General features: G+C 39.3%; 1 protein-coding gene across 3 annotated transcripts in view; it reads right to left on the reverse strand.

Moving 5' to 3' along the window:
- The window catches only part of LOC136885579 (pre-mRNA-processing factor 39), a 113949-nt gene that overhangs the window by 7503 nt on the left and 89543 nt on the right, over positions 1-16903 (reverse strand). For all 3 annotated transcript variants that reach the window (XM_067158235.2, XM_067158236.2, XM_067158234.2), the window contains exons 15-16: positions 12994-13175; positions 2278-2361 (exon numbers count right to left, since the gene is read on the reverse strand). In XM_067158235.2, coding sequence (XP_067014336.2) covers positions 2278-2361; positions 12994-13175 — 266 coding nt within the window. The remainder of the gene's footprint in view (positions 1-2277; positions 2362-12993; positions 13176-16903) is intronic.

Raw genomic sequence — 16903 nt, forward strand, 5'->3', positions numbered from 1 at the left:
TACTTTTAAAACATTGCGACATATGGTGCAATACTGTTACAGTAACTATCTTTTTTTTTTGCTAGGGGCTTTACGTCACACCGACACAGACAGGTCTTATGGTGACGATGGGATAGGAAAGGCCTAGGAGTTGGAAGCGGTCGTGGCCTTCATTTAGGTACAGCCCCAGCATTTGCCTGGTGTGAAAATGGGAAACCACGGAAAACCATCTTCAGGACTGCCGATAGTGGGATTCGAACCTACTATCTCCCGGATGCAAGCTCACAGCCGCGCGCCTCTACGCGCACGGCCAACTCGCCCGGTACAGTAACTATCGAGTCATCGCTCTGTTATTGTATGCTTTTAGCGATGAGATAATATTCTGTGAGTTCCTACTTTGCCTGAGGCTATTTCAACACAGTCTGTAAAATTTGAAGTAGGGTGGGAGTGACATCATGTATGTTTTTAACTCTGCGTGGGTGCAATATCATGTGACAACTAATGTCTATATAAAGGGCTGTATCCTATAGCAGCTAGTCAATTGGAAGGAGACGGATGGTGAACAGTGAGATAGTCAGTCGTATGGAGAGTGAGGCCACAGTCGGTCAGTCCGTCAGTTGAAGATAAAGCGGTGATATGGATACATAATCATCAGTGACCAAATGGATTATATGTTCGGAGTGTGTTTTCTGTACCTGTTCGGTCGAGTTCTTGTGTCAGTTCGGTGACAGCCGAATATTGAGTCGTCGTATGCAGACTAACAGTTGAGAATTACTTGTAAAGTTGATTGTGAAGTGTGATTATATTTTCAAGCCATGTTGTCCGGCTCCATGGCTAAATGGTTAGCGTGCTGGCCTTTGGTCACAGGGGTCCCGGGTTCGATTCCCGGCTGGGTCGGGAATTTTAACCTTAATTGGTTAATTTCGCTGGCACGGGGGCTGGGTGTATGTGTCGTCTTCATCATCATTTCATCCTCATCACGACGCGCAGGTCACCTACAGGTGTCAAATCAAAAGACCTGCATCTGGCGAGCCGAACATGTCCTCGGACACTCCCGGCACTAAAAGCCATACGCCATTTCATTTCAAGCCATGTTATATCTCGTTTGTGAAACTAAAAGGATAAAAAAGCAAAGTGATCTCCGTACAGTCCATGAAGGCCCTTGGAGGAGTGGAAGGTAAAGGCTTCCACTATCCATAACCTCGGCACTTGTTGGGGTAGAGTGGTTAGCTCTACGCCCGGCCGCCTTTGCCCCCAGGAATTAACCTGGTACTCATTTTTGATGTAGGCTGAGTGAACCTCAGGGCCATGTGCACCTCCGGAAGTGGAAATCTTGTTCCTTAAATTTTAAAACTTCCTGACGGGGATTCGAACCGAGCACGCCTTTACCGCCTCGGCCAGGCAGCCCCTGAAACTAAAAGGATACTTCACCAAATTAGGTTTGAGACACCTACAGCTGATACCAACTCAAAAGAATACGTTGTAATAACACTCAAAGTGTTGAAGGTACTGTTAAGTGAACCAGTGAGGGATAAATTTCATGTACAACTTTTAAATGTCTCTTAAGAGGATGTCAAATTTAATGCCTAAGAGTTTCTTTCAGTTATAATGTCCAAGTTTCATATTATCTTTTGAATTATCACAGCAGATCTCACCCATTAAAGTCAACATTTAAAGGATATATATTTTTAGTATCTAATACAATTTGTTTTATTTCAATGGTAGATTAGATAACCTCAAATTTTTGGGGAAACCCTACTTCAGTGTCCTTTTCCCAGAACCTATATGTTATGCTGTCAAAGTAAGCTTAATATCTCACACCCTAGAGATATTCAAGATTCTCATTCTATTATCGTTACATTTATTTGTAGCTGGCGCCCATCAACAATTGTATGTGTAAGTAATCAGGTAAGTACTAAGTGCGAGTACATAGTCCAGAGTGTTTTATTTCGTGAATATTTCAATTCAGTTTCATATTTAAATCAAATGAATAAACCACAGTGTATATACAAATGTATATGTACCAAGGAATTGATTCTGCCATCACGGAGGTAGAGATCAACGACAAGGAAAGTGAGAGAACTGGGGGAGACCTGGAGATAGTAATCAGAGGTTCAGATCATGGTAGAAGAGGAGAATGATATCAATAAACCTCATCCAAACTGAGGAGCTGGAGAGGCTCAGTAGCACAGAAATCCTTGTTTCTTCCCATGAAAAAGTTGGGAAAGAAGGAAGCCATCCTAGAGATTTACAATTTAGCTGTGTGTGACTATTCAAAAGAACAACAGGTATACTTACAGTTTATCAAATTCCGGTGCCCGTTTCTTTCTATCTTTTGCCATTTTGAAATATTTCTGGAATTCATCATGGGCCTTCTGAACACTGAAACCAAATAGAATGTACAAAATAAAAATTAGAAATTGTCACATGGAATGTCTTTTCATACCTCCAGCACCCTGAAATAAACATAGGTTGGTGTTAAGATGTGATGATTATTGTTGTTTAAAGGGGCCTAACATCTAGGCCATTGGCCCGATGTTAAAATGTACTTTTGCATGTTTAAAAAAAAAAAAAAAAAAAACTAAAGAAAACAATGCTAACCAATGATTGCAAAGAGAAATAAAGGAAACAGAAAAAAAAGATTACATGAAAGACTGTATGCTACGTAGGTGGTTCGAAAAGTTCTCGGAATGTACTAGAATTAAGTACCTTACCTTGGTGGAACTGCTTTTATTTTCCAACATAGTCTCCCTGTAGACTAATGCATTTGGTCCAGTGATGTTCCAATGCCTTGATCCCATCTCAAAAATGAGATTCCTCCAGGCCTGCAAAACACCTCTCCAATTCGGCTGTCAGTTCTTCCCTTGTAGAAAATCTCCGTCCACCGAGGAAAATTTTCAGCTTGGGGAATAGATGAAAGTCTGATGGTGCCAAATCAGGTGAATAAGGTGGATGTGGTAACAATTCATACCCCAGTTTATTAAGTTTTGCCGTGGCAATAACACTTGTGTGCGGCGGAGCGTTGTCCTGATGAAAGATGACCTTTTTCCTATGCAAACCAGGCCTTGCTTCGCGTATCTTTTCCTGTAGTTGGTCTAGGAGGTTTGCATAGTATTGCCCAATAATTGTTTGGCCAGTAGGAAGATAATCTATCAGCAGAATGCCTTTTGCATCCCAGAAAACTGAGGCCATGACCTTTCCGGCCGAACGCACTGCCTTTGCTTTCTTTGGTGGTGGTGAGTCAGCATGTTTCCACTGCTTTGACTGCTGTTTTGTCTCTGGGGTATAGTAGTGGACCCAAGTTTCATCTGTAGTCACAAACCGGCACAGAAATCTTGTTGGTTGCACTGAAAACGGGCCAGACTTTGTTCGGACATTTCCAATCTGGTGCGTTTATTGTCCAATGTCAATTTTTTCATACCAAATTCTTCGGTTAAAATATAATATACCCATTCAGAAGACATCCCTACAGCTTCAGCAATCTCCCGCACTTTCAGTCGACGATCCTCCATTAACATTTTATGCACTTTTGCGATAAATTCTGGGGTCGTAACACATTTTGGCCGCCCACTATGCAGATCATCATCCAAGCTCTCCCGACCAAACTTAAACTCGCTGGTCCACTCGGCAACAGTTGAAAATGAAGGAGCAGAGTCCCCCAGTGTGTTCTGAAAGTCGGCATGAATTTCCTTTGCTTTCATAGCTTTCTTTACAAAGTATTTAATCACTGCTCGAATCTCAGTTTTCTCCATTGTCACAAATCACTACGCGGGAACAACGACAAAGAGTCGTCACTACCACACTCCTGCAGCTAGAGCACTGACGTGCCACATGTTCACTCACAAAGGATGTGTGATTATTGCGCGGGAACTCGTTGCTCTAGCACTGACATCTAGCGGTGATTCCGAAAACTTTTCAAACTGTCCTCGTAAAGCTATCAACTAAAATGAATTTTAAACTAGAATAGGGTCAGGCCTGTGAAAAATAAAGGTTTTTTTTTTTCTTCTAACAATTGTACTCCCACACCATTTCACTTATGACACCAGCATACGAGATCTGGTCCTTCAATTCCCGTACTGTTCTTCTCCCCCTCGTCTACGGCACCATTATCATTGCCACCTGCGAAAAGCAGTACTGCTGTGCAATCTAAAAATCAGCTTTTTCTGTGAATCGGTAGTGATATTTCCCTTGCAATTGTAGCTACGTGCTTTCTGCTAATAGTGAAATGGAGAATTTACATCAACAGTGTGTTTGCTTCAAGTTGGGGAAAATAGCTTCCGAATTTTATGAAATGCAGACTACAGAGCAGGCTATGGGACATAACCTAGTATCTGAGAACATTAAATGATCATGATGTGCACCCTAGTCACCCACTGTCCAATGCAAAAGTGCATCAGACTCTCTGCAAGGTAGTCAAACACCTAATGCTGCTTTCTTCATTGAAGTTTTGGAATGACTACGAGAAGATGTGAGCTGAGAGGGTGAAGATTTCACATGGTGGACGAAATTCAAACTGAATCACAGTCCATTTTAATCTCCTGGAATGCTTCAGACCGTGGTAGTACTGCTGGAATTCATGTCTAGCCTCAAAAGGGGACAAGTTTGAAGGTGATGCAAACGAATAATGTTGAAGGAACACAATGAACTAGTTATATCAGTTCGGCAAATTATTGAATTGACCTTGTACACAAGTAAAAACGTGTTAATTTGAAGTTGTTGAGGCGCAAAAATTAAACTCAAATTACGTGATTTTGAATTAACCGCCAACTCGTAATTCAGAAATGCCAACCCTTGCCACATCACAAAATATTCTAAGACCCATTAATGGTGCATTTACATTATTCAAATTATGCACTTGAATAACTCACTGACAAACATAACCTCACACAACGAAAGAAAAAACATACGATTCAAAGACTAGGAAAAATTATGCTGACTCTCCTGTGCAAATGCTTTATTTTTTGTATTATTCTACTGTTTGTTTTTTCTAGATGCCTTGTACTTGCACGGAAAGCGTCCAATGCCCTTAAAACATCATGGCTTATCGAACTTTCCTATGACTAGGGGAGGAAGTCTCTCGCTTCCGTGTGCATTGCAACACAGTACAACCCTTGAACTATTTCCCGGCCGGTACTTCTCTCCTTTAAAACCATAAGTCTGTTTTGGCTCAGCATTTAAAAAATGCTGTTTCATCAGCATAGACGATACTGTTTGGTGCGTACAAATTGATTATATGAGCCACGCCCGCCAGATGTCGGCATCGCCAGTGTTTGCAGATTCTGCTTCTCTGCACACTGTCTACTACGTGATATTGTGGCATTCCTTAAAAATGCTGAATACAAAAGAATAATGATTTCACTCAAACTTAGCAAACAGTAAAAGGACACTGTGACACACTGAAGTGAGTGAAAGTGCGGAAAGCTACCCCTGCACATTCCAAAAGGAGCGTTCTATCATGTCACAGATAAATTTTGATTTTAAATTACTCTGTAAAATACAATTTTTTTAATGTAAAGGCAGTTCTGAATTAAAAGTCTGAATTTCGGTAATGGGACCGACATTGTTCTTTGAATGACAAATTATCTGTATTTCAAATTAAACAACTTAAATAACATGCAAAACCGTACCTCATGTTTCCGGGAACAAGAGCTTCATTGAATTAGGAGGGGCTTTGAATTAACAGATTTCGAATTATCAAGGTTGTAGTGTACATTTAATGATGACTGTCAACCACTCATGCTTTGTATACCACAGTTGTGTTAAAGAGTATCTGCAGATTCAGAGCAACATTGTCACACCACCCCTAGTGTCCTCTGCCCACCAAACAAGACCCTTCCCCGTCATTGCACCAAGAATCTGTTTCTCTATCCACAGAAGCCGAACATTCCTCAGCAGAGGGCACACAATTTCCACCAAACTGTATACCTTTGTTTTCGAGTAATAACAGAAGAAAACTCTCCTGAATTCTGAATAAAAAGATAAGTTTAAAAACTAATAGACTGTGTCACTGATGTCAAAAAACAGGAAAAAAATGAAAAAAAATCTCACATTCAAGACCCCACCAACATAATTGGTAAGGACCTGAAAAAAATCGCATTTGCGATAAATGCAAATTTTTGAATCTTGTACTGAATCCAAGCCTACGGTAATTCTAATGGGGAATAAAACCATTTTTACGCGTAAATAGAAGTGCGACAAAATGCAAATTGTGACCCAAAATGCGGTTTTTGTGCGAATTTTGCAAAAATGTGCTATTTTACTGGCGAAAACAACATATTTCGGCAAAATCGTCAGAAATACTCAAAATATGATGCATAAATCTTTCGACCGTTCCGATCGATGAAGAAAAGTAGCCGATCGATTGCTGCTTGCTGACTTTAATCGATATTTACAATGGGAATAGCAAGGGGAATAAGATCTGTATCGATTATTATCGAAATGTAAATCGAGTGTCACAGAAATAATGAGATAGATGCAGTGTTGTTTTACTGTTGTTCTCTTTGGTTCAAAACTGAAACTAGTGAAGAGGAGAAAGTCGAGCTATTGTTTAGGTTATGGGGCGCACGGCAAAAACTGCACACGAAAGGGCTGAGCAATATGCAAAGGATTGTTTATATGCCACAGATTCAACGACAGTGTTTTGCAAGTATTGTAATTGCCGAGTTGGGTGGGAAAAAAAGGATAGCATTGTGAAACATGTTAAATCTGAAAAACACCTGGGTAAGCGACGCGATAACGAAAGTTCAATCCCTGCTGCTAGTACGTCTCAAAGAAAGCAATCTTCTGTGCTTACACAGTTAGATAGTTGTAAAAGACGAAAAATTTTCAGAGATAACTTCTCGAAACGCACAGTTGAAGTATTTGCCAAAGCAAATATACCTCTGGAAAAAATGGAAAACAAAGAGCTAAGAGCCTGGATCACTGAGTTTTCAAATGAAGAGCTGCCATGCATGAGAACTCTACGTGAAGTATATTTACCGGGTAAGTTTCGATTTCATTGATCGGGTACGGTTTAGGTATTACAACATCGAAACCACACGCAAAATTGAAGGATACTGAATTTGAGTGCAATTTCCATATCGAACTATCTTACCCGTACCCAATTGACCTAGTAATTTTAAATTATTTTGTTATAATTTGAGGTCTTTCTTCCTTTGTAGAAGTTGCATCTGACCACCAGAAAAGAACAGCAGAGGCTCTAATGGGGAAGAACATCAACATACTCTGTGATGAAACTACAGATAGAATGGGCCGTTGTGTTTTTATCATCATATTCCAAGTCCCAGCCGGATCGAAAAGAGAGCTGCACGTTGTTTCTGTGAACTACCTTGATGCAGGAAATGCTACAAACTGCTCTCATGCTGTTTTAGAAGCTCTGCGCAGTTATAGTGTACCATATGATGCAGTTAAAGTGTTTGTTAGTGACAGTGTCCCGTACATGACCCGGTGTTATGAAACATTAAGTGTGGTCATAGGGGATCATTTAATGCATGTACAGTGCTGGGCACATAAGATCAGCTTGGTTGGCAATAGTTGGGTGGCAGTGATGACAGATTTAAATCATGTGGTTGCGATGATAAAGTCTGCATTTTTGAACAAGAAAGCGAAAATATAAATATTTACAATTCTTAACATCGAAGTATGGTGCTTCAAAGGAAGCAAAGCTTTTTCCTGCACCTGTCATAACCCGATGGAATAGCTGGTTTCAGGCTGTCTTCTATTTGAGTGCTTACTTTACTGATGTTGTTACATTTTTCAAGATGTCTGACATGAAAGACATCAACAACTGTGGTATTAAGTACCTGACTGATCTCAGTGACCGGGAAGTGAATAGGCTTTACTCCCACATGGTTTTTGTTACAGATCATGCAGCTGGATTGGTTGACCCCTTACTGAACTTGAAGGGTCTCTGTATCCTACCTCTCATCTCCTTTACCCCAAACTGCAGAACCTTGACGCCAACTTTACCTTAATTTGTGAGGGGAATTTTTCTGCGGCAACTAATAGTGCTTTGATTAAGCTCACTCCTCTACAGCAGGCTGCATGTAGAGACACATTTGTCAAAGCTGCTCATTCTTCACAGTGCAAGCTAGCCACATTGAAAGCTAAAGACCCCAACCATAAGCATTTTGTGTCAATTTCTCAAGCTTTGCATCCAAAAAATATAATATTGAATAACACTGATAAATTAGATGAGCTTAAGAAATTGTTTGGAGTAACAGATCTCTCACGAAACGATATCTGGTCTGGTTACTGTTCTCTGAAACATGCAATTCAAACCCAGATGAAAGAAAGTGAAAAATGTGATGTCATGCTTGCATTAACTGCAGTTCAGACAGAGTTCAGCATATTTGCTAAATACTGTCTTGAGTTGTTGTGGACCCCAACGAACAATGTAGACAGCGAGCGCGTGTTATCTCATTCCAACACAGTGGTTACAGACAGACGGTGCAATTCGGGGGGGGGAAAAAAAAAAAAAAAAAAAAAAGAGCAATGCCAAAGTACCGACAGTGCTTTCGTTTGAACAATGAATTTGTATTGTGTGTGAACTAAGGACAATAACTGCACTTCATAAACTTCAAAGCGTTAAAATTAATAATACCATTTAAAGTTAAAAACTTCATGATTGTTCAACATACTATGGAGTATTGAAAGGTGGATCCTTCCCTATAATATTGTACATCTTCTTAATAATACCATGCGATTATTTTAACTTTGTAAATAGATGCTAATTTTGGAAAAATAGATGCTAATTTTGAAACAAATAGATGCTAATTTTTCAGGTCCCTAATAATTGGTCACAGAAGAACAGCGATTCCGCTTCTCAGCAGGTATAAGCCTTACTGCAGCTCGGATGACATCACACAAATTTGTGAACAGTTTCGTGTCCGACCCGCCCATTGCAAGCACATATCAGTCATGCTATATCTCTGTATTTTGTAGTTAAGAATGTCCGTCAGCGTACTGCTTAGCACAATCAGCTGTCATTCTCGAAGACTGAGTTCGATTCCCGGTACCGTAATGCCAGGGATGTATGAATGGCAGGAAGGTTGATATGTGGTAAAAATGGTATATGGAACTCCCCTCCATTGGGGGAGTGTCTAAAAAGACCTGCACCACCGCGGGATAAGGAAACGAGTTTACTTTAGTTGAGAAATATTCCCGGTTGCTATTAATATAGCAGGCAAGATCATTAAGAAAGAGCTTGTTTAATATCTCTTAACTCGGACCAATATAGGTATTTTCTGGAGAGAAGTAAATTTAAAACATGATAAAAACAATCCAATCATAACGATTGTTTTACTCGCCAACGTACTCGCCGGCACAAGACAATAATTCAAATGAAAGCAGTGATACAGTTTACTCAGGTTTACTGTGTGGTAGGCCTACTGCTCAACTGATAGAGACAAGTGACATCAAATCTTTGTAGGGAGTTTTTACGACCCTATGCCCTTCCTGACGTCAACCTCAACAGAGGAATTAATGAGATGAAACAAATGACATGATCTAACTAAACTGACTATATTTACTCTATGTGGGCCCAAAAGTCGTCTTTTTAAATTTAGAAATACTGCCCTCCAATGAAAATAGTCAGTATAACTCAAATACATTCAGAAGTTTGTTAAGGAATAATGCAGAATATTTACATGTACAATTTATAGCTCTTTATAGCCTTGAAGTAATGTTTTCATTGCACAAGATTTGAGATTATCGCAACCCTACAGTTTTTGGCTGTAAAAGTGGAGGAAAAGAAGGGGGTCTAATATGCGAGTATATAATAGCAAATAACCACTTTTAGAGTTATATCTTTAGAAACGAATGCATAGATTACAGTAACGTGATAGCAGTATGTGTATTTTTTTAAAGCTGTTTAATTACTGCATACAGTAGATACAGTACAATGTTTTCAGAATTTATTCTTGCATTCCCTCAACAGCGCCACTCACTTTTCCTGTTGAGTGAACCATAGAAACATTGCTTCAACCCCTCTTACATTCTTGAGGTGGTTTCATAGTCTTCTTACTGGCTATCTTGGAAGAATGTTGTTCTAGTTCGATCATTGAGTTTAACACAGTCCAAAACCATACAAATCCCTATATTTAAAGCTGAAGCTTCAGTTCACAAAATGTGTCTACATTTTTCACTCTCCAGACTGCCTGAAGTTTTGTTCAGTTGTTAATACAACCTGTTTTCATTCTGTCAGCATATTGTACAAACAACACAACCAACATACAGTAGAACCCATATAATTTAACTGACAAAGTCTTAATCCACCTACTCAATATTGTACAATAATTGTAATGCCTATGTATACATTACAGTGCATTAAGGGGACTAGTTTCGAGCCTGTGTGGGTCATCATCAGCCTAAATAAGATACACTATTTATATGTTGAAATCCAGTAACAATAATTTGTCATAAACTGGTAAAATTAATCAAATGAACAAAATGTGTAACGTGATAACATGTATATAAAATGGTGAAATGCATGAAATGTTATAAAAGATAAAATTATATAGAGGTAAGGATCAATAGATAGTGAAATGTTCAAGTTTACATATTTCAGTGAGACTATATAGTAGCACATCAATTATTTACAATAATGGTTGAAATATTGCACTTTACATGTACATTAAAACTGCCTAGTGATAAGGTATAAAATGCCGGTCTGAATATCACATCAATTATTTACAATAATGGTTGAAATATTGCACTTTACATGTACATTAAAACTGCCTAGTGATAAGGTATAAAATGCCGGTCTGAATATCAAGTCCAGATGCTTCTAGTAAATTCTATCGTTCCATTACGTCTTCTGTCAAATATTAAATATATGTTATGTACAACATTGGTGCAGAAGGTATGTATCTTGCTTGAAGTCCAGTATTTATGATTCAGAAAATGTATGCAGGCTGAATATAAGCGACTTCTTATCATACAAAGAGTCCTGTATATGAGAGGTGAAATTCCAAATCCAAGATGGAAACAATGGAACCTTATGCGGCAATGTGATAGACCTAACCGGTAGTGTGCAACTGTGTAAAGGCTGTATTGGGAATGGGCTGAACAAATACTACAGTCACCAAACAAACAACTTTAATCATGTTGAAAATTTGTACACGACAACGTGCCAGGCTCAATGACATGCAGTATCATGTGCTAAATTCCCTGGTGGGTTATTTACTGTGTGTGGGAGAAGACAGTTTTTCCACACGCCGTTCTTTCGCGCATGCTAACCATGCTGTTTCAACACACCACGACTGTGTATGGGCCACCTATTCTGGAATAAATCCCATCATAAACAGGAACCTCCCTCCAGATCCCTTACCCACTAGAGATTTTTCAACACAGGGTTCACAACTCTTTATGAGATGAGAGATCTACTGAAACAAACCATTTTTCCAATTAGTTTTTCACAAAACGAAAAAATCCCGATGCACCCTGCATGAGCCTATGGTTTCTTATGTCATCAGATGAAATGAAGGATATTCTGCTTTATGCATTCTCATGGCTGAAATAAGAAAACCCACCTTATAGTCTCTATCAGTCCATCTGGAAAGCAATGTACACACTATTTTTCTTTGAAGCAAGTTTAATTTCCTGGAGTGATTTAGGAGGTTTCACACCACTATAAACTTTTAAATTGTTCTTCTGGTTGCAATTCATCACCATATCAAACATAGCTATGGTTGAAATTCAGTACATTGCAAATTATACACAAGTGTAAAACTATACCATATGCATTAAAAAGAATTGTATATATACACACATGCTCAGCCCGTTAACCCATTCCGTTACAATGATGGGTACAGTCGTCAAGAGTTCCACGTTCATTAACATGCAATGACGGGTACAACCGTCCCCGTGTACTCAAGTCGGAAATACGTCTGGCTAACGATTTCTTTCGATTGTGATGTTGTACTTTAGAATTACGTTCCAAGATAGGTCTAGCATATTTACATGCCAATGTTATTATCCAAAGGCTACTTTGTCAATGTTTATTCTGCTTCTGAAGTTGGTCATCTTGTTCATGAAATTAATGTTAAAACGGAGCAAGATGTCATGTAAACATTGCGAGGAGGAAGAGGAAAGAATTCTGCAATTTCCGCTTGATAGTGGTGATGAAGATATCTCAGAATTATCGGATAGTAGTTTTAGCAGTGATAGTGTGTCTGAGAACTGTGACTCCGCTTGTGAAAGTGATAGTGAGGATGAAGTTAGCTTCATACGTAGCCTCACCGCATCGAACAATTGAAAATGGAGTTTGGCCAGCAATATTCCGAAAGGTAATGCGTGTGCAGTTGTTCGGGAGCTAAGTACTGTAGTCAGGAGGTGTCTGGGTGATAATGCTACAGAATGTGACGTTGTGAGTCACGTCCTTACTGACACTTTTTGGGAGGGAATTTGCAAGGAAACCAATGCATATGCAAATAAAATTCTGGAAGATTATGCCACTATAGGAGGTCCATCTCAAGGCAGCACACCAATGAGACTACAGGGAACGCACTGGAGTCATTTTCCTGAAACGATTGCTCCTACAACAAGTAAATCAGCCACAGCAAGGAGATGTAAAGTCTGTTTTGAGCGTGGAATCAGGAAGGAACCTTGCTTCGAGTGCAATAAAAGCAAAGTTGCCCTCTACGTGGATATTTTAAGGTGTACCATACTTTAAAAGACTTCAATTAACTGTAGTAAGTTAAACTCTAACCCAAAATGTTGTTAGGGCAATGCAGTATGCTTTTGTAACCATTTTAGTAACCATAACATAAAATGTAGAATAAATAATCACATTCCAAGGTACATTTCTCAAGGAAAATATTTGTATGGCAATGGGTTAAAAAAATTAAGAGTGCCTATGGGCTAAAGCCTACATCCCTAATTATAAGATATTATGTCAACACAGAATAGACAAACATAGTCATAGAGTACAAGGAATATTCTCAAGAGCATACAAAACATCTTAAGCCAAAGATGAACAAATAATTCAGGATGCAACACTGCTAAACTACGTACCTTAAAACATCCGTTCCAAAATCCTCAAGGAACTCCACCTTCCTTTGTGCAAACAACACCTTCTGGTCCAGATCGCTATCTCCAGCAAGGAACTGATCGATGATGCCCACAATCTCATTCTCATTCACAGGAGACTTCTGTAGGCCCATGTCTATAAGTTGCAGGTACAGTCGAGGGTTTTCCTGAAACAAATTATCACAAACCTGCTGAAACAGTACAACCACGGATTACCTGAAATAAAATGAACTCAGACCTGTTGAAACAATACCACTATGGATAACATGAGTGTCTTATTCAACAGCACGGATAGTAAAAGACTCCCAAGCCACAGGAACTCAGTTTCTTATAGTTCCGGTTCTATGAGTTTCGACTTGACAGTTAACCAGAAGACAGACACTGGTGCCAAACTGTTACGAGTACAAACAGCTGATTCCCAACACACAACAGGAACGGAAATGTATATCCGTATTTACTCGTGTATTAGACCCCCCGGCCCCCTGGCTTTTCGAGATGAAGAAAATGAAAAAATAAATCTCGCATATAAGAAACCCCAACATAATTCGTCGGAGAACAACAACAATTCCGCTTCGAAGTGGATACAAGTCTTATTGCAGCTCCGATGGCATCGCACAAATTTGTGAATAGTTTCGTCCGTACGACCTACGCAGTGAAAACGCATCGAATCCATGCGGTACATCTGTGTTCGTAGTTAAGAAATGTCCGCTTGCGAAGCGAAGGTCTACTGCAGCTCTGATGACGTCACACAAATAGGTGAATAGGCCTAGCTTTGTACCCGACCTGCGGATTGCAAGCATGCATCGCTCATGCTATATGTCTGTGTTTTTTAGTTAATAATGTCCGACAGTGTAATAGTTAGCACAATTAGTTGCTGTTCTCGGGAGTCTGACTTCGATTCCTGGTACCGTACTGCCAGAGATTTACGAATGGCAGGAAGGTTGATATGCGGTAAAAGCGATACGTGTAACTCCCCTCCACTGGGGGAGTGTCTAAAACGAACTGTACCACCTCGGATTGAGGAAATGAGTTTACTTTAGTTGAGAAATATTCGCGTTTGTTGCCGTTTATACAGCAGGCGAGATCATTAACAAAGTATAGGTATATATTTGGAGATAAGCAAGTTTAAAATGTGATAAAAGCTATCCAATGAAAACTATTGTTTTACTTGCCAACGTACCTAACAAATAATAATAATAATTTTATGTCCCCACGCACTTTCGATTTTCAGAGATGCCAAACAAAACATACTAGGGTATGCGTTAATAAAAAAAGACACAATGAATGTTCAGAATTAAACATTATGATAATAAAACGCATTTACCGCCACACCTGTAGATATCCATAAATGCGGTATATTTTCCTGTTATTTATTTTTATTCTTTCCGTTGAGGAACTTTTGGCACACCTAACCTAAACAATGTGGTCTATCTTATCTCATGGACCGCCGTTTACGTAAATCCTGATGTGATAAATGTGGAGAACAAGCATGAAATGTACTTAAAAATAGGGTCTGTGTTTCAACAGGCACAGTTATCAAAAGAATGTTTCCAGTTACTATGTATTACATTTGGAAGTACAACTCGTAACATACGCTAGTTATCAGGCTGATGGTTTGGCATGCCTTCTACAGTACGGCTTTATTCGGAAGAAGTGGCTTCTGCTACATATACACCAACTGGGAATATCAGGGACCATCTCCAGAAACCATTTGGGAATAGATTCACACTGTTTAGACTCTATAGTCGGGAACAAAATTATTTTTAAATGGTTCAAAAAGACAGGACCTTGTATACACTCGATTGCAGTGCATGGCTCAAAGAGAATGAAGCATGGCTGACGCGACTGACGAGATGGCAGTGAAGATGACATCACTTGAATTGCCGACACGCCGGTAGCAAGGCAGGGAAGTTGGCAGCGCACGGCGATAATTCAAATGAAAGCAGTGATCAGGTTTACTGTGTGGTAGGCCTACTGCTGAACTGACGGAGACAAATGACTGGCCATTAAATTCTTTTGTAACAATATTTAATTATGTAACACGATACCCTTATCCCTTTTTTCTACGGGATCGAGTATGAAGTCAACCTCACCAGAGGAATTAATGAGAAGTAACAAATGATGTGATATGAGTAACTAAAACGGACTTTTACATGTACCGTAGGCCTAAAAGTTGTGTTCACCATTTATTGTCTTTTTACATTTAGAAATAATGCTTTCCGAAGAAAATAGCCAGTATAACTTAAATACGTTCAAAGTTTGTTAAATAATAGTATAGAATGTTTACAAATACAATTTATAGCTCTTTACAGCCTAGAAGACGTGTGTTCACTGCACAAAATTTTGAGGTTATCGCATATTGGACACCCGTTTACTATTTTTGGCTATAAAAGTCGGGGAAAAAAGGGGTCTAATACGCGAGTAAATACGGTACTCGAAAATAAGTCCAGAATCAATTATTCTTTGTAGCAACATACGTAACATGCATAAGATTAACAATAACACAACATATTTAGGATAAAGCTATAAGATAAAAACAGATCAATGCCCGAACAGATAAAACGCAACAAAATGAAATTTCTACTCACCATCTAGAACAGCTCACGTTGCTAATAGCTTCAATTCCTCCTAAGGAAAGAAAAAATCCTACAAAGGAAATACACCACTCATTTCTGAGTCACTATCGGCACTGTCATCGTTTGTTTCAGGTTTCACTCTCGCTTGACTGTAACGAGATTATAACGTCTTCAACATAATCGTCTGTGATACTTCCCAAGCTTCACTTAACTTGGATTGTCTCTCACAGCCTGCACTTACATGGCCTATGGCTTCCCAAAGAAGTCCTTCAACTTCTGAAACTGTGAAGAGTCTGTTATTCGCAGCTACATAATCCTTCAATTTGGCCCAAATCAGTTCTATGGTGTTAAAATGGCAATGGTTTGGTGGAAGACAAACAACTTTATGCCCATGCCTTCTGGCTATTCCATCCACCACGTAAACTGGGTACTAGGGCTTGTTTTGTTTCACAAGATGCATGAGAGCTCTCCTTCCTCATGTCATCGCCAACCAAAATAATATGCTCCTTCAACCACTCAACTCATTATTTCTAGCCACCGGTGTTGGTGCTTTGTCAAGAATGACCAAGTGAACATGACAAAGACCGCGAAATGAATTGAGTACAATACAACATACAGCTGATAGCACACGGTTATAGTAAACAGATCGACAACACTGGTAACCAGAACTTGAGTTTAACGCGCTCTGTAGGAACAATCGGCTGCCTATGATTGGTTGTTTATTAATTTACTTAACTTCCACCAAAAAGCAGCGCTCAAATGTCAAGTCGAAACTCGTAAGAACTGAACAGTAAGTCAATGTTCCAGAAACAAGAGGAGGTAAGATCCAAAATTAAGTAATGCATAAGAGAATCAAGTGAAACAACAAACACAGCCATTTTAATATTGAAATGGTCTGGACACATAATGAAAATGGACCAGAATAGAGTTACAAAGGAATGATTTGAAAATATTAGAATGGGAATAGGCCTAGAGGCTAACTAATAAAGAGATCTATCTCCCAAATAAGGCAAGACCTGGCAGCAAAAAGCATGGAATGACGGGAAGCCGACCAAGAAGAAATGTACCTGGATGGAGAGAGATGGAGATTGAAAATGATGATTATCATAATATATTCAGTACGAAAGTTACAGGCACAAAGTCCGTGAAGGGAGAGCTCTAGTTCGACAGTTAAAATTCTGCACAGAACGATAAGTATTTACATGCTGTACGGCACTAACCAACACCTGCAAGTTTCTCATTTACTTATTTGCTCCCACCCCCACCCTGGTTCCACTGAAGAAAAAGATTTACTGCATCATTCATCATTATCATCCATT

The sequence above is a fragment of the Anabrus simplex genome, chromosome 14 (assembly GCF_040414725.1).
Source record: "Anabrus simplex isolate iqAnaSimp1 chromosome 14, ASM4041472v1, whole genome shotgun sequence".
NCBI lineage: Eukaryota > Metazoa > Arthropoda > Insecta > Orthoptera > Tettigoniidae > Anabrus > Anabrus simplex.